The 18,713-nt window shown below is 34.1% G+C and overlaps 2 protein-coding genes and 1 non-coding gene across 3 annotated transcripts in view; all 3 read left to right on the top strand.

Moving 5' to 3' along the window:
- Window positions 8,319–10,272, top strand: LOC104792467 (probable xyloglucan endotransglucosylase/hydrolase protein 32). Its single transcript, XM_010518613.1, has 4 exons — window positions 8,319–8,574; window positions 8,676–8,776; window positions 8,855–9,072; window positions 9,760–10,272. The coding sequence occupies exons 1-4, from the start codon at window positions 8,355–8,357 to the stop codon at window positions 10,124–10,126; spliced, it is 906 nt and encodes a 301-aa protein (XP_010516915.1). The 5' UTR covers window positions 8,319–8,354; the 3' UTR covers window positions 10,127–10,272.
- Window positions 12,387–12,470, top strand: TRNAY-GUA. The gene is given in 2 exon segments: window positions 12,387–12,423; window positions 12,435–12,470. It is a non-coding gene; the product is annotated as a tRNA-Tyr (tRNA).
- Window positions 12,806–18,713, top strand: part of LOC104792466 (callose synthase 10) — an 18,918-nt gene continuing 13,010 nt past the window's right edge. The window contains exons 1-17 of the mRNA XM_010518612.2: window positions 12,806–13,266; window positions 13,356–13,453; window positions 13,656–13,822; window positions 14,160–14,271; window positions 14,523–14,633; window positions 14,733–14,858; window positions 14,941–15,030; window positions 15,161–15,258; window positions 15,333–15,450; window positions 15,828–15,956; window positions 16,476–16,552; window positions 16,634–16,712; window positions 17,725–17,817; window positions 17,895–17,997; window positions 18,129–18,252; window positions 18,341–18,527; window positions 18,607–18,659. Coding sequence (XP_010516914.1) covers window positions 13,056–13,266; window positions 13,356–13,453; window positions 13,656–13,822; window positions 14,160–14,271; window positions 14,523–14,633; window positions 14,733–14,858; window positions 14,941–15,030; window positions 15,161–15,258; window positions 15,333–15,450; window positions 15,828–15,956; window positions 16,476–16,552; window positions 16,634–16,712; window positions 17,725–17,817; window positions 17,895–17,997; window positions 18,129–18,252; window positions 18,341–18,527; window positions 18,607–18,659 — 1,976 coding nt within the window. The 5' untranslated portion in view covers window positions 12,806–13,055. The remainder of the gene's footprint in view (window positions 13,267–13,355; window positions 13,454–13,655; window positions 13,823–14,159; window positions 14,272–14,522; window positions 14,634–14,732; window positions 14,859–14,940; window positions 15,031–15,160; window positions 15,259–15,332; window positions 15,451–15,827; window positions 15,957–16,475; window positions 16,553–16,633; window positions 16,713–17,724; window positions 17,818–17,894; window positions 17,998–18,128; window positions 18,253–18,340; window positions 18,528–18,606; window positions 18,660–18,713) is intronic.

The following is an 18,713-nucleotide window of genomic DNA, read 5'->3' as shown; positions in this document are numbered from 1 at the left end:
TTTTTTTTTTTTTTTTTTTTTTTTTTTTTTTTTTTTTTTTTTTTTTTTTTTGCAAACATATGTTTCATTCTATTTAAAACAAAAATAAAAATAGATAGAGATCATCCAGATTGTAATCTTGAGAGCTATGAACCATATCCTAACAAAGGTTTTAGAACCTGTGAGTTCAAGCAATAACGATGCGACTTCCAAGAACAAGTCTGTGGAAGAAGATGTGGCCACTGTCTTGTATCGAAGACCAAGTGACGTTGAGATAGCCAAAGCTGAGATACTCACCGGGGTGAGGATGTCTACCCGAAGGTTAGCTTTGTTAGGAGGTCGAGCAGGGTTGAGGATACTCTGATTGAGGGTAAAGGGAGGGTTAAAAGATGTGATTGGATTCGGTGTAAAGCTCTGGATGTTGTAGTGGTAACACCCACTCCATGGAGATGGGGTCATAATGCCACGGGACTTCAAGAACTTAGGAGATAAAGAGTTCATAAGTGAAGCTAAGACCATGATACTCAAGCAGAGCTCGTGGAATCGTAATATAAAAGGTGGATCCTCTCTGCCATGGAAATGGTGATCAAGAATTCCACACAGATTATATCTACAGTGAGGCGCTGATAGATAGAACACAAACCTGGGCTTCAAACAAGAGGATGGCTGCAGGGTAATGGGAGCAGTAAGGCTCACCCAAGAAGCTACTAACAGGTGCAAAATAAACGTGTAAAGCCGCAACAAACCAGGTGGATCCTCTCTGCCATGAAAAATGATGATCAAGAATTCCACACAAGGTGTTTAAAAAGCGAGACACGGACAAGGGGATAATAGACCTGAGCTTCGTACAGGGGAAAGGGTTCTGGGATTTAAGTAAAGCTTGGTGAATCCAGTTTTTGAATCCAACAGACAAAGTCACAAACTTAGCATGTACCATAGTTCCAACAAATCCTTTGAACATCCAAAACAACCTAGCTAAATGGGTTCTTTGATGCAGTCTTCGGACACCGAGGATAACCAAATAGGCTAAGCAAAGTCGATAGGATATCTGGGGATTAGAAAGCGAGAACCTGGGCTTTTGGAGGTTGGGCAAGATCTTGCAATCAAGCCGGTAGTCCAGTAGCAAAATTAGATCTGTCGAGCTCCGACAGTGACTTGGATTCAAGGCGGTAGTCCAATATCGAAGAAGACGCAAATCTCTGAAGGTATCCTCATCAGTCGCCGTCTCCGTCTCTGCCTGCCAAGGCTCGGGTGACGTTGTCGTAGAGGATACTGTAGAGACAATGGCCATTCCAGATCGGGAATTAGAGAAGTAAAGGGACTTGATTTCCGCCAGTATTGGGGCTTTGTCGGGGTCACATATATGGGAGTTTTTCAGTCTCCTCCGACCTCTGTATTCGATGATGCGCGAGCCTCTACCTGAATCTGAGTGAGTGAAGCGGGTATGCGAGGGTTGCAAAAGAAGACTCAAACAGGGAAAAAGAAATTGCACAAAGGGTTTAAAGGAGCAACGAAAGCAGAGACAGAGAACTAAGGTCGAGATACCCCAACGCCGGCGAGCAAAAACCCCACCGACGTCAGAGAGGTTTGGGGGTAGCGGCGCTTCGATATTCGAGCTTGGGAGAAAAAAATGTAGGGGTTTTTCGTATATGTTAATCATAACTGACACCTTAAAGTTTTATTTTTCTTGTAATGAACTAATATCGTTAAAATTAAACAAATATAGAAGGAGATATGAAGGTTGAAGAAAAAAAGAGAAGAAAAATATCACACAAATAGGAAGTCTAGAAAGATGTCAATACTTCATAAAATATGTTTTACTTGATCTCGTTGTCCACCTCATAAACAATATGTTAATAGGTGAATGCCATTTAACATGTTACCTCGTTAATTTTTTACTCATCTTAAACTATTCAACAAATTGTCCCTCAATTATTTTGGTGGGTTACAATTTTCTAATATTTAACGAAGCTGATCTTCTTCCGAGTCAACTTTACTCACCCACCATTCAACTTGGTTTCATCTAACTTTTGGGTTCACAATTCGTTTTTCCTACAATCTTTTTTTGTCGGCAAAACTATACGATTCCTATATTTTTAGGAGAATTGTAGTGAAAAAAAAGAAATTCTATACCTACAGGCTACAGCCGCCGTTGCACCATGGGATTTGATAGCTTTCGTAGTCTCGTCTTCAACGTTCTTCGATGCTTCCTTTGATCGGGTGTCCGTCCTTCGCGTTTATTCCTTTGGGCTAGTTAGTTATGTCTCTTTCATGTGTTTTAAGTTTTTTTGTTTGTTCAAGGACTTATTCATTCCTTTTTTGTTAAACACATATTCATGTGATTAGTTTCTACTATGTTTTTTCTTACCTCGCATTTTCTTAACATTGTAAATCGCCCGCTATGAATAGCATTGCCTTTTATATATAAAAGAAAATTAAAATATACATCCTCTAGTCATCGATCATGACAAAAAGATGGTGCTTTTAACCTACATCAATTTTCGAGTTAAAAAAAAAAAAAAAGCAAAAATATATTATTTGTTACAAAAACAGAACTCCATATTGACAGCAAAATATAAAAGAAAAGCATCAGAATGTGGATGATGAACTCTTATCTTTGAAGATAAGTGATAGTCTTTTATGGTCCGTACATAATATGCAAACAAAAAAAATACATAATAATAAAGAATCCACTTATCAATCATTACGTGTAGCTTCGACTTCGAGTTTAGATTTCAGATATCTCGATTGTGGTTTCCAAACGTCACAAACAAAGAACAATTATGCAGAAAGAAAATATAGATTTAAATCTAGAAAAAGGAAAGAAAGAAATAGATTTGTGATTAGAAAGCCATCGATCACTCAACTCATTGATTTTGTCGTGTGGCATGTATTGTTGTGCAAGCATCCAAAAGACCTCATAAATTATTATCAGCACTAACATGACATAACGTTCTTCAATTATGTACATATTGACATGGTTCTTCTACATGACTACATCTTATCATATAAGCATCCAAGTGTGTGTAGATCAAGACACTTCCGTTTTACAGTCCCACGTATAATGCTACACTCCATATTTAATAATTCCATACATATAAATTATAGAATCACACGTCCACGTAAGCTTATTTCCACATTTTATAATGCTTCCAGTTAAATTGTCTACAAATAGCTCTTACCTATATCATAATTGATGGAAAAGTTGTTGTCACGGCCTAATTAATATTGTTGGTTAGATGATTATTTGGTTTAATATTCTCTCTTTCTTTCTTTTTTTCAGTCAGTTAAATACTCCATCCGTTTCAAAATATAGGATGTTTTAGTTAAAACACGCATATTAAATAATAATTACTTTTACAAAGTTTAACAAATACTGCATAATATAAAATTAATCAAAAAGTTGCATAGAAAGTTGTAAACATCATATATTATGAAACAAAATTTTTTTTCTAAACATCTTATATTATGAAACGGAGGGAGTATTCCCTAAATGAAGCAAACGTACGATAACATAATATCCAAGTTCTATATCTAACCAACTGTTAAAAAAAAAATATTAGTACGATCTTCAATCTAAATCCGAATTTTTTGGTGATCTACGTCTCGACAAAGAATTTATCAGTCATGAGCGATTACAAGGGTTTTTCTCTAGCATATGTTAAAGTCACACACACTCAAGCTCTCGACGTTGTTAAATCCAAAAAAAGAAGAATAAGAATATTGTTAGGATGAGTGTTAGGAGAGTGTTTTATCATTCTCCCGTTAATTTGGTATGAATCGAAAATAATCTTAAACAGTCTTAGAACTCGGTCCAATAATGTCGTAGTCGCATTATCGCATCTTAATACAATGGGAATTCAAACTCACTAAACAAGAACATTAAAGCAGTTATATCAATCAGTTCATATCAGTTTTGTCAAAGGTGCAAAAGGTTGACTTGACGAAGGGAAACAGAAATGGTTGAATGAAGTATTCCTCTTTTCTTTATGTCGTTGAAATTTTACCATGTGAGGGTCAATTTTAATGATAGAATGCTAATCTTCTTCTTTTACTAATTTTTTTTAAAATAAACTTCTTCACTATATTGTATAATGGAAGTAAAACAATTGTATTCGTATTTGAGGGTAAATTTTGTTCATTAAATACTAACTACACAACTCGTAATACGTAATTTCAGCAAAACACTATCTATTTTAGCAGAGTTAGTATGTAGGCAAGTTGATATTTAGTAGCCGCAAATCATTTCCAAATATTATAATTTTATATGTTTATTATATCAGTTATTTCGCGGAATATATAATAAGTAGAATGTAATTAATATTGTTTTATAGTTTAGCTTATATTTTGGCTGATACTCTCGTAAATTTCTTTTTCCTAAATATACGATCACTTTTTTTGATAGACAACATATAATTTGGGTGCACAAAACAAAATGTAATATATATTAAGAAATTTCGAGTTTCCGAGTCCAATAAAAACATTCGATACGTAGGTAAACCTTTGCTAATATTCTCGAAAACTTAAATGGTTGAGTGGAATTTGGTATTAGTAGTATTTTTAATATTTTTTTTAAGGACAGCTGAAGTGGTTTAAAAACTAGTACAATAAAAAAATGTTTTTAGAATAGTGAAAAAATCAATTATGTTTGAAAACTAGAAGCTGATCAAAACATTCTTACTTTACATATGTTTTATAAAACTCGTTCGTCAAAACGCTCGTTTTAAACGACAATCTTAAGCACCGTTCCACATCTATGAATAATTGAAACAATGCATTTTTTTAAACGGTAAATCACAAACGCATCTTTCGTTATTTACCGATGAAAACGAGATCATTGTTGCTAATAACAAAATGCATCAAAACAAATGACTTCTCCACCGAAAAAAAAGAAGAAGTAATGAGATAAATGCATGATCTTAATCCAACTTCATTATTGTAAAATTTTCTGCATACGAAATTAGTAAACCAAAGAATAATGAAGTTGGTTTTTGGCAAATGAATTAATGAATTAATTTTGTCGGTCAGATGGGTCCGGCAACCGTCGATAATCAAGACTCGTATCACCGTAACACCGTTACCGACACAAATAGTGAAAGCTTATATAATTTTATTTATTTTTAAATAATATTTATGCATTTAATTTCGAATATTATTGAATTTCAGCATTGTCCTTTCGGGGACATCTTCTCAATTTTAATTTGTTTATAAGATTATAAAATTTAATATTTTTACCAAGTTCTTTATTTTAGGTAGGACCTTGGGACAAAAGAGGTTCGGAAGTACTACTTCCATAATTTATACGTAATGTGATACATAAATACAATCTCCCAGAAAATTGAATATTAACGTATTATAATTATGTTATCATTTGTCAATCAATGCTTATTATTGTTGGTTAAGGTCAATAACTATATGCATTTTTTTTCCGAGTAGAACATTTTTTTTTTGTTACAATGAGTTTTGATCATCTGTCAATCAATGCTTATAATTATTGTTGGTTAAGGTCAATAACTATATGCATTTTTTTCCGAGTAGAACATATATATATTTTTTTTTGTTACAATGAGTTTATTAGTAAAACAAAATTATTAATCGAACCCATTATCCTTTTTAACAAAAACTATAGTACATGTTTCACTCTCTATAATACGCATATATATATATATATATATTTAAGGAATCGATATTTTGGCATCTGGCTAAGGTAAAGTTTAAGATTTAATTTATATCTCCTGCAAGTGCAACCAAGAGAAATAAAATGGATAAAGGCCCTACGTTTATGTCGACAAAGCGGAGTTATAGGATTCCTAATAATGATTATCGGATTTTAAAACTAATCACGGATTTAATCCAATTCTCTTGAACCCCTAAATCACACTCTTTTGGGTAAGTTTACCCTCGTTCGAAAATTTGGGTCACACCTTTAATAATAATTCTTGTGATTAATTAATCACTATAGCAATATATATTTAATGTACATNTGAATTAATTTTGTCGGTCAGATGGGTCCGGCAACCGTCGATAATCAAGACTCGTATCACCGTAACACCGTTACCGACACAAATAGTGAAAGCTTATATAATTTTATTTATTTTTAAATAATATTTATGCATTTAATTTCGAATATTATTGAATTTCAGCATTGTCCTTTCGGGGACATCTTCTCAATTTTAATTTGTTTATAAGATTATAAAATTTAATATTTTTACCAAGTTCTTTATTTTAGGTAGGACCTTGGGACAAAAGAGGTTCGGAAGTACTACTTCCATAATTTATACGTAATGTGATACATAAATACAATCTCCCAGAAAATTGAATATTAACGTATTATAATTATGTTATCATTTGTCAATCAATGCTTATTATTGTTGGTTAAGGTCAATAACTATATGCATTTTTTTTCCGAGTAGAACATTTTTTTTTTGTTACAATGAGTTTTGATCATCTGTCAATCAATGCTTATAATTATTGTTGGTTAAGGTCAATAACTATATGCATTTTTTTCCGAGTAGAACATATATATATTTTTTTTTGTTACAATGAGTTTATTAGTAAAACAAAATTATTAATCGAACCCATTATCCTTTTTAACAAAAACTATAGTACATGTTTCACTCTCTATAATACGCATATATATATATATATATATTTAAGGAATCGATATTTTGGCATCTGGCTAAGGTAAAGTTTAAGATTTAATTTATATCTCCTGCAAGTGCAACCAAGAGAAATAAAATGGATAAAGGCCCTACGTTTATGTCGACAAAGCGGAGTTATAGGATTCCTAATAATGATTATCGGATTTTAAAACTAATCACGGATTTAATCCAATTCTCTTGAACCCCTAAATCACACTCTTTTGGGTAAGTTTACCCTCGTTCGAAAATTTGGGTCACACCTTTAATAATAATTCTTGTGATTAATTAATCACTATAGCAATATATATTTAATGTACATATTTGTTATGATCAGGCGTACGTGCACTATTGGAAACTAATCATTCAGATCCTTTTTATAATGGGATATGGAGCAAGACAGCTTGTGTGAAACAAGTGAAAAACAAGTAAAGCTCGAATAATAAATAATGTAGGACAAATGTAACAAAAGATATGTGAACGGTGGCAGTGTATAATGTCATCAAATTTTGAGTAATTGTTTTAATAATTTGAATGGAAAAATGTCGTCAAGGATGGATAGCCCTGCATAAAATGAGTAAATTTTTATGAAAAAAGTATATCGTGCTCTTGCATATATATATTTTTAATGGTAACAAATTAGTCTCGAAACGTTTCAACCGCAATGTAAATATCCATGTAGTTTTTGAACTCATATGTCGTCTATTTGGATGGTTAATGAAATAAGAAATATGATACTGAAGATTATATAAGGGACATATATATCATGGATTGAGAATTTAGTCACAAGAATGAAACAATTATGTTATCGACCAAACAGGAAAGTTAAAAAGTAAGAAGCAAACGCAAACTTTACGAACCATAGTTGAGCATAGATGACTAAGCTAAGTCAAGATTGCTCACTATTAACATTTGCTAATCAACTTAAAATCGTTAATATCTCATTTGCAATGATTACCAAGCATTCCTTTCAAATCTAATAAGCAACATGGTATTGGCTTGAGAATCGAACTAATATCCGCTAATACTCGATTAACACTGTTAACAGAATATAAATGTTGACAAAATGCGTACAAAAAGGTCAGTGAAATCTTAAAGACTATTTTGATTAATGAGAGTTCATGGCCTTTTCTATATATATACGAAAGTTGCGGTTCAATCAACTTTTCTTCTTCTTTGGCAGCATTACCTTAATAGCTTTCCACAACATCACTTCTTCATATCTTGTAATATCTTACTATCATAGCAAAGAAAAAAGAAAAAAAAAAAAGAAGAAGAGATAAAGCTGGTGGTAGATTTTGAAGATGATGAGATGCGCAGGGGAATCTTACGTACGCAAGGTTGTCGTAGGCCATGTTAATCGGTGTTGAAACCACTTTGTCCGTCCGTGTATCGGTCAATTTGTGTGAATATGATCTTAACCTAAGATTTTCCATAAATTTATAGAGCATGTAAGTAAGTGTATATCTCAGAAGAGCAACGTAATAATGCTAGTGATGTTTTTATATTTTTAGACCGTTTTAAGAGTCTTTAGGTGAGTGGACCACTCATTTTCATAATGTATTTTCGTGAGTGGGTCCAAATAGTTAGGACCCATTTCAATTGCAATTTCCATCATAAAGGCTTATAATATAATATGCCATGCTACTCATGTCCATCCATCCCCACATCATCATCTCTCTCTGCATTTATATACTCCACTCTTCTTCTTTCCACTCCACACAAAAGAAGAAGAAAATGAAAATGGGCAACTCTTTGATCTCTCTTCTCTCTATCTTCCACTTGTTGGTGTTTTGGGGATCCTCAGTGAATGCTTACTGGCCACCATCACCTGGTTATTGGCCAAGCTCCAAGGTTAGCTCCCTGAACTTCTACAAAGGTTTTAGGAATCTTTGGGGTCCTCAGCATCAAAGAATGGACCAAAATGCCCTCACTATTTGGCTTGATCGAACCTCAGGTACTAATCAAACTATTCTCGTTTTCTGATGTAGGTAGTTCAAGTGTGATGTGAAATTTATTTCTTATTATCAACAATGTATTTGGGGTTTATTATTATAGGAAGTGGGTTCAAGTCGGTAAAGCCATTTAGATCAGGCTACTTTGGAGCAAACATCAAACTCCAACCTGGCTACACTGCCGGAGTCATCACATCTCTCTATGTGAGCCTAGCTAGAGACTCTCTTAATTACGTACTTTTTAATTACATTTAGTGATCTTAATTAAATTAATTTTTGCAGCTATCAAATAATGAGGCACATCCAGGGTTCCATGATGAGGTGGACATAGAATTTTTGGGGACAACATTTGGGAAGCCTTACACACTTCAGACGAATGTTTACATTAGAGGAAGTGGTGATGGCAAAATCATTGGTCGTGAGATGAAGTTTCACTTGTGGTTTGATCCCACTAAAGAATTTCACCATTATGCTATTCTTTGGAGCCCTAGAGAAATCATGTAAGCCTTCTTCTACTTAAATGTCTCTAGATTTTTTTTTTTGTTTTTGGGTAAAATCTTTATGACTTTATAACCCTTTAATTACCATAGTGTGTAGTTATATAAGATCCGTGTTCATACGAGAAGTTACGATAAACTCGTTTTTTTGGTCACGGACCTAGGTGGATGTATCTAGAGCCATATAGTAAACAAACAAACAAAAAAAAATACGTTTCTTAAAATGTTATTTTATAATTGGGAAAAGATCTGCTTCCCCCTTATGTTGCATTATTCGGGCAAGGAAAGATGTAAATAGATACACGAACAAGAAAGAGACAGACACTGACCGTACGACGGTGGACAATTATACTTGATTTTTTTTTTTCTTTGTAGGTTTATAAATAATCAATAATCTTCTCATGTGTTTTATTTGTCTGGGCCGAACCAAAGTGCCAGCTTTTACTAAAGTTTTTAATTCTCTTAACTAAGTATGCCCTATGAGAGTATGAGGTGCCACCTCAATGGGACATACAGAATCTACCTACCAAATTTAAGCATTTATATTTGTTATTATTAATTTTTGTTTATTTAAAAGTCTCATACTTTCATAATGCCTAGATACTACTATGAAACATACATAGTTTAATCTTGGCATATTCCTTATTTAGTAAATTAATATTGATTTTTTTTGTTCCTTTTGTAATTTAGATTTTTTGTGGATGATATTCCCATAAGAAGATACCCGAAGAAGAGTGCGTATACATTTCCTTTAAGACCAATGTGGCTTTATGGTTCCATATGGGACGCTTCTACTTGGGCAACTGAGAATGGTAAATACAAAGCTGATTACAAATATCAACCTTTTACTGCCAAATACACTAATTTCAAGGCGATCGGTTGCACTGCCTACTCATCATCACGGTGCCGTCCTATATCTGCTTCACCTTACCGTTCTGGCGGCCTATCCCGTCAACAGTACCAAGCCATGAGATGGGTTCAAACACATAGTATGGTATACAACTATTGCAAAGATTATAAGCGTGATCATTCTTTAACGCCAGAATGTAGGCGTTAGGAAATATTTGAGAAATGTCCCAACGTTTGAGAATTTTAATTACATCAAAGAAAATACCACAAAGAGCTTGGTAAAATTTTGGGATTTTTTTCTTCTTTTTGTTTCATTATTATTATTATGTGGTTGTTTGTTTCACAAATAAATTTTGTTATTTGGCTTATCATCTTGTGTAAAGTAAATGTATTCAATATCATATTGTTTGTCAATTTTGTCTCATAAACAAAAGTGTTTGAAAATGTGGTTCAGTTATTCCATACCATGGTCACACTTATCTCAACAATGTATATCATCAAGTACCATCGCTAAAATGGAGTGTAAAAGGCCAGTTGCCAAATCTGTTTTACTTTTAAATTGATTTTTAGTCTCTTAAGTATTAACCAACTTTCAAATCCAAACTAAACCAGAAATATTTACCGAAATGCTTATACATTCTTTCTATCGAAAAAAAATTAAACTAAAGCCTAACAAAATCAAAGAGAAAATAAAACTCATTGAAACATAATCATATATACCTATGAACCAATTTAATTGTGAGGTAAAATATAAATACAATTGTTTGCTATATTGAAATTCATTTTTTTTTTATAAAAATAAAAAATCTTAATTAAAACGATTTAAATGTTTGGGTATAACCAATTTTCTTTCTAGCCAGATCATCAGTATATAAACAACAATACAAATCATGCACGTAGTGAGTGGCCATCACTCAGTCTATCTATAAACAAACAAAAATAAATGGACGAATACGACTAAACAATGTGAAGTAGCTTTACATTCGCATTTGGTATATGCGTACAAGACAATAATTGAAACACCAAACATTCGTTAAGAAAACTAGCCCACAAAGCATTAGTGACCCATTCTTCTCTTTTCCTCCTTTGTTATTTTATGATAATTAATGTTCTACATTCAATTATTTTATACTAATAAAACAAATATACATCACTAATAAAAACACATGTTACTCGAAACTTGTTTGCTATTGATATGTTTTCCAACATTTGTCAATTTTTGATTAGGCAAGATGACATATCTGTTTATGAAGTGGCGCTTGTGAATTTTAACTGAATAGTTTGTTGTACTTTAATTTTAAAACATTTGTTGTAAGAAATTTCTTTTAACTCTTTAGGAAGTAGTGCTTCTAGAAGAAAAAAAAAATACAAATGTGCTGCATTCTAACAAGGAAAATTCGAAATAGTCGTATTTAAGAAGATCGGTGGTGTGCATTAAGTTAATAGCATGGACATTGATGCGAGTGGCAGAGTAAGCGATGGACTCAAAAATAATGGAACCATGTGAAAATTTATTAATTGTGGATTCTTCATATACTAGTCAAAATTTTGAGAGACGTAAAGTTTGAACAAAATACATTTATACAACTCGAAACAAAAGACAATAGAAAATTGAGTTAAAGCTTTCCAATCCAATAAATTTGCACTCGAGATACCAAATGTTTCTAAATTGTGACATGAGAAACTATGTCCTCAATGGTGATGACAGTACTCATTCAATGTGTTTGAAGAGATTAGTTACACTGATAAATTGTTAATCAACAAAATCGTATTCTGTAGAGTTTATCCTCAAAAGAAAGAACACTGTGTTGTAGAGCCCATCGTATGGAATCTTGCGAAAGATTATTTATTTATGGTAAGTTTAACACAACTGCAAAAACACTAAATATTATGGACAATTTACTAGAAGTCTACAAGTATATATGAAATTAATATCGAATAAAACAAACAGAAAAACTTAAGGGCTTTCGAGGTTCCACGTCGAAATGATTTCATTGGGCATTGATGAGATCATGAGATCTGCAGATTATAATAGTGGGCTAGCCTTGTCTTTGAGTTTCCACAGACATTGTCTCCTTTTTCAGCAATCGTCATTTTCCCTCTCTCTCTCTCTCTCGATCTCATTCCATTTTTGTGTGTTTAGCTATCTCTTTCATTAATTATTTCAATAGTATAATAAATACCATCATATACACAATGTACTTTTCAAGTAGTAGTTATAGATAATCATCTCGTGGTGATCGAATAATTGCATCATTTGTCTTTTAGGCTGATAAAATAAGATTTGAGTATTTTCAGTGTGCTTTATCATCGTTATATATAATACTCGATGTATATACAGGTTTAGCGAATTAGCTTACACTATGGTTTAGCTTCATATTTCATAATGTATATCTTATGATCTTATTATATCTGTCCGTAGTTTCAAAATAACAATATATATGACTCAAATCAAGCAACTATCAATACCGACCTTAGCTCAGTTGGTAGAGCGGAAGACTGTAGTAGTTGCTGTAATCTTTAGGTCGCTGGTTCGATTCCGGCAGGTCGGATTACTTTTTAATTTTTTGACTTTTTTATTGGTTACCCAGCAGGTTTCATATCTTATTGAATCACAAAACAGACCTTGGGCATTGGGCCTTAATCTAGTTTTTAATAATATGGGCCGATAAGTCAAAGTTTAAAAGTTGTATTACGCGGTTGCGCTAAACAAATACGACGCCGCTTTTCATATGGTCAATCCGTGTTTTTGACTCGACGGTTTTATTTCGTAGTTGGAACGGCTCGAAAGGAGAGGGTCAATATTGTAATTTCATTATAATACTTTTCCTTTTTTTTTTCTTCTCTTCCAAATTCACTTTTTCGATTTTTTTTTTTTTTTCTCTTTTAGAAAACCCACTTTGCGAAGGAATCAAATCGACTCGTTTTTATTTCTCTTAAATCCGCCATAGATCCAAACACACACCACCTGCACATCCGGGTTCGAATCGTCCACCTCGAGCATTTTTACGCGTTTTGCAGCTTCTTCTCCCTCTTTTATCTCCTCTTGTCATATGCTGTTTCAAGCTGTTTAGGGCTCAAAAGTTTTATTCGGGGAGAAATTTGAAATCCTTCTGTAGGATTTTTTTTTGTGAGATATGGCTAGGGTTTATAGTAATTGGGATAGGCTTGTTCGTTCTACTTTAAGAAGAGAGCAGCAGAGGAATACAGGTCAACAAGCTCATGAGCGTGTTAATAGCGGACTTGCTGGAGCAGTTCCTCCTTCACTTGGTCGAGCTACGAACATCGATGCTATCTTACAAGCTGCTGATGAGATTCAGTCTGAGGATCCTAATATCGCTAGAATTCGTACGCTCTTCCTTCCTTAATTTTTTTTTTTTAGGTTTTGTGATGTTTCATCTTTTGCTCAATATTGACACTGGTTTTGGCTGATGTAGTATGTGAGCAAGCGTACTCTATGGCACAGAACTTGGACCCTAACAGTGATGGTAGAGGTGTTCTTCAATTCAAAACTGGTTTGATGTCCGTGATTAAGGTGTTTATTTACACTCTCTCTAATATGTATAGTTGTTTAACGATGTTATATCAGTGAATTGGTGGTTTTTAGTCACATGCATCCTTATGCTATGTCCGTAGTGCAAATGTGCAATCATTCTTTCTTGGTTTTTGCTTTTATCTTATGTCAAATGGTAATGTTTACTTGTTCTGAGTTCAAAGGGGTTTGATTGCTTTTGCAGCAAAAACTTGCCAAGAGAGATGGTGCCTCAATAGACCGCAATCGTGATATTGAACGACTATGGGAGTTTTACAAACTTTATAAAAGACGGCATAGAGTGGATGATATCCAAAGGGAAGAGCAAAAATGGAGGGAATCAGGAACAAATTTCTCGTCAAATGTTGGGGAGTATGTGCATCTTAAAAACTCCTTGTTATTTTCTTCGTTTTCGACACTGTTTGGATTCTACCCCTATAAAATGACTGGTTTTCTGTAAATACTGAAACATGCGTCCTGAGTTGTGTTAATGCTGGTTCTTCATTTGGCAGTGGTTTTCTGGGTGTAGATTAGTTTGTTTGGTATGTACGTCCTTATAAGTGATCTTGATACATATAAATTATGAATTTATGATTGCCTCTGCTCACTTTTGCGGATGAGATTTTGTATATTGGAGATGATATCTGAGATAATGTTGTCTTACTTTTCCTTTTTGATTGAACAGTATTTTTTTTCTCTTTTTCCATAGGATCTTGAAGATGAGGAAGGTCTTTGCCACATTAAGGGCCTTAATTGAAGTGTTAGAGGTCCTAAGCAGAGATGCAGATCCAGATGGCGTTGGGAGATCTATAAGGGATGAGGTGCTTTCTCGTACTTACTGCTTCTTGTAATTCAAAATAATTTTAATCTGCTTCTCGCTTCCTGTTTTGCGGATGCCAAGCGTTCAAAACACAGACATAATAACTCTGATGATTGAAGATCTTTGTTGAGAAGTTGCATCTGTTTGAATGGATTATAATTGTTTCCTATGATCATTATATTACTCCGTTAAGTTTCATGTTATAAAAGTATATTGTATGAGTTAATTGATATCTGTTGTTTATGTTTTCAGCTTGGGCGAATTAAAAAAGCTGACGCAACTTTGTCTGCGGAACTTACACCTTACAACATTGTCCCTCTAGAAGCGCAGTCCATGACGAATGCAATTGGGGTTTTCCCTGAAGTAAGTTAAACGAGAATGATTTTTTGTTTTTCCATTTTTCAATCAGTAGTTTTAGCTTTTCAATTTTTTTTCAGAAAGAACTCCATTGTCTATATTTAGGTGCGTGGTGCAGTACAGGCGATCAGATATACTGAACATTTCCCTAGGCTTCCCGATGATTTTGAGATTTCAGGACAACGCGGAGCAGATATGTTTGATTTATTGGAGTACGTTTTTGGGTTTCAGGTACAGTGGTATTGGATCAAACTCTTCCCTGATTGTTTTTTCTTCTTCTTTCACTTACATTGTTTGTGTTGTTTTGACTCAGAGAGACAATGTAAGGAACCAACGGGAGCATCTGGTTCTCACACTTTCAAATGCACAATCTCAGCTAAGTGTACCTGGCCAGAATGACCCAGTGAGTTCTTCCTTATGACCTTAATACTCTATTGTGGCATGCTCCTTTACTGAGCGACAGCTACGATTTTCTCGTTGGTTAAGAGGATGTCCTCTTAAAATCTTGATATTTTTTTTTCAATCTTGTGTAGAAAATTGATGAGAATGCAGTCAATGAGGTTTTCTTGAAGGTTTTGGACAACTACATCAAGTGGTGCAAATACTTGAGGATACGCCTTGTGTACAACAAGTAAAATTTTGTCTAGTTCTAGTAATGGAAATACTGGTTTAGTTCATGTTAATTACTAAATTTGAAATTTTCAGGTTAGAAGCCATAGACCGGGACAGGAAGCTGTTCCTTGTTTCTTTGTACTTCCTAATCTGGGGTGAAGCTGCTAATGTCCGGTTTCTTCCAGAGTGTATATGCTATATATTTCACCAAGTAAGATACCATTTTGTTGTTGATTATGCACCAATTTCCGCTATTAGTATACTCTTGTTCTAATTATTAGTTTGCTAGGTTACTTTTTGTTTCGTATTTCCTTGCCAAGGAACAAATCTAGATGTGTAGGTTTTACAGTTTTTTTATTTAGTGTTGTTCTGCTGTTTCTCATCCTGTAAACAACGCTACAAGAAAAAACTTGTCCGAAACGCTCTAGCATCTGATCGTCTCTGCATCTTAGCACTTAGCTTATGTTAAAGCAACCAGCCTGACCCTTATTCTGGAATGATGATCAAAAAGGCCCATGCGATCTTGAATTTTACACCCAATGCGAAGTGAAAATAGATCCTTTCTCACACTTTACCTTTGTTGGTCAGATGGCCAAGGAATTAGATGCAAAATTGGATCATGGAGAAGCTGTCCGTTCTGAAAGTTGCTTAACTGAGAGTGGTTCTGTATCATTTCTTGAGAAAATTATCTGCCCTATATATGATACAATGTCAGCGGTGAGTCATTGCTGTTACAATTTTTTTTGGTGCATCTTAATTTTTGGCAAAGTAGTTTTCCATTTGGCAAAATGTTACTGTTTCTCCTCCGATAATTGGTATGTTTATACATATTTCGAATGCTAGGCAAAAATGATAGTTTGAGAGTGACTTCTTTCACTCAATCACAGCGTTTGGAAAGATAAATTGGTTATTTAGAGTATCTATCCCTTGTTATGACTTTCTATGTTACCTCCATATTACTTAGATTAGTAGCAGTTTTTTTAGGAAATTCTCACAACATTAAGTGAGTTTTGAGTACGATCTTCATGATCGTCAGTTTCTTGACATAGTATCTAGTTTTTTCTGGTTTTATATTTGAAAGTACATTCCTACTTCGTTTTTAAGATCAGATTTTTGTTATCTGTTTCTGGAAATTTGTAGCATGTTAGTTAATGTGGATTTAAAAGTGTCTGTCATTAATGTTTTGTGATATGGTCGTCTGAGCCCTTAAATTGGTTTTGAAATTTACTCATGTAGGAAACTGTTCGAAACAATGGTGGGAAAGCTGCACATTCTGAATGGCGGAATTATGATGACTTCAATGAATATTTTTGGTTTGTAGTTTATCAGTACTATTATATTTGCAAGTATTTACTCATTTCGAGGAGTCTCCATTAACTGTGTTTGTTATTCAGGACACCTGCTTGCTTTGAGTTAAGCTGGCCTATGAAAACAGAGTCACGCTTTTTAAGCAAACCTAAAGGGCGGAAAAGGGTAAGTCTTGCTCATATTGGATAAATTCCATGATTATAGTTTCATTCCTTCTTGGTTTGGCCCACTGATCACCTGTGACCACTCAGTTCCTCTTGCCTTCAATTTCATGNGTTTTGAGTACGATCTTCATGATCGTCAGTTTCTTGACATAGTATCTAGTTTTTTCTGGTTTTATATTTGAAAGTACATTCCTACTTCGTTTTTAAGATCAGATTTTTGTTATCTGTTTCTGGAAATTTGTAGCATGTTAGTTAATGTGGATTTAAAAGTGTCTGTCATTAATGTTTTGTGATATGGTCGTCTGAGCCCTTAAATTGGTTTTGAAATTTACTCATGTAGGAAACTGTTCGAAACAATGGTGGGAAAGCTGCACATTCTGAATGGCGGAATTATGATGACTTCAATGAATATTTTTGGTTTGTAGTTTATCAGTACTATTATATTTGCAAGTATTTACTCATTTCGAGGAGTCTCCATTAACTGTGTTTGTTATTCAGGACACCTGCTTGCTTTGAGTTAAGCTGGCCTATGAAAACAGAGTCACGCTTTTTAAGCAAACCTAAAGGGCGGAAAAGGGTAAGTCTTGCTCATATTGGATAAATTCCATGATTATAGTTTCATTCCTTCTTGGTTTGGCCCACTGATCACCTGTGACCACTCAGTTCCTCTTGCCTTCAATTTCATGTGGTTGAACTCTTTCATTCATGATAAACAATTGTTTAATGGGTCTTGTCCAGTTGCGGGTGCTTTATCTTATAGTTTTGGGAGTAACTTTTTTTCCCCTACGTCTATATGGGGGAATTACGTCCAATGGGAATTATTGTCCAAGTTCCAACCAATAAGATTATCCAACAATTTTAACTCCTCAAGAGGAGATGGCTGTAAAACACTGCATAAGATTTCTCATTAGAGTCATTCATTTTCTCCACCAATCATTAACTTCTGTCTTCTTGTTAATATCCATATTTCTGCAACATCTTTGATTGGTTCGTGTTCCTGGAATTCAATGTAGACGGCTAAAAGCAGCTTTGTTGAGCATCGGACATACCTTCACCTTTTCCGAAGTTTTATCCGACTTTGGATCTTCATGTTTATTATGTTCCAGGTTGGTGTGGTATATATGAACAATTTTCTGCTTAATTTTGATAGTTTTCCTAATAATAATTTTTTACCTGTCCACAGTCTTTGACGATTATAGCCTTCAGGAAAGAGCGTCTTGATATAGATACTTTCAAGATCTTACTCAGTGCTGGGCCTACATATGCTATTATGAACTTCGTTGAATGTAAAGTTCTCTGGTTGACTATGTTGTCTTACTATTAGAAAACTCAAGTCACATTGTAGATTTGTACGTACCTTGTTGAATATACATGATGTACGTACCTTGTTGAATATACATGTTTTTCATTTATTCAGGTCTTCTTGATGTTATGCTTATGTATGGCGCCTACACCATGGCAAGAGGAATGGCTATATCCAGGCTGGTTATCCGGTTTATTTGGTGGGGCGTGGGATCAGTATTTGTGGTATATGTCTATGTGTACGTATCCAATCTCTTCACATGAGCTATTTCTTCTTGATAAAGTTCGTCTGCAGAACAGCTAACCATTCAGAAACACATATGGCAGGAGGGTTCTGCAGGAAAGAAATAAACCAAACCAAAATGAGTTTTTCTTCCACTTATACATTCTAGTATTGGGTTGTTATGCCGCTGTTCGCGTCCTCTTCGGACTTTTAGTCAAACTTCCAGCGTGCCATTCTCTGTCAGAAATGTCAGATCAATCTTTCTTCCAGTTTTTTAAGTGGATTTATCAGGTATTCATTTCGTAAGACTTTAAATAATTAAAAAAGTAGCACTATGAAGTACGTTGTTGATACTTCTTATCTTTTTCAGGAACGATACTTCGTTGGACGTGGGCTCTATGAGAATTTAAGCGATTATTGCAGGTTTTTCCTACCTGCCTCTTCAAACTATATAGATGGTTACAAAGACAAAAGTTC

This window comes from Camelina sativa, chromosome 6, assembly GCF_000633955.1.
Source record: "Camelina sativa cultivar DH55 chromosome 6, Cs, whole genome shotgun sequence".
NCBI classification, from domain to species: Eukaryota; Viridiplantae; Streptophyta; class Magnoliopsida; order Brassicales; family Brassicaceae; genus Camelina; species Camelina sativa.
This window is presented reverse-complemented; position numbering and strand designations above follow the sequence as displayed.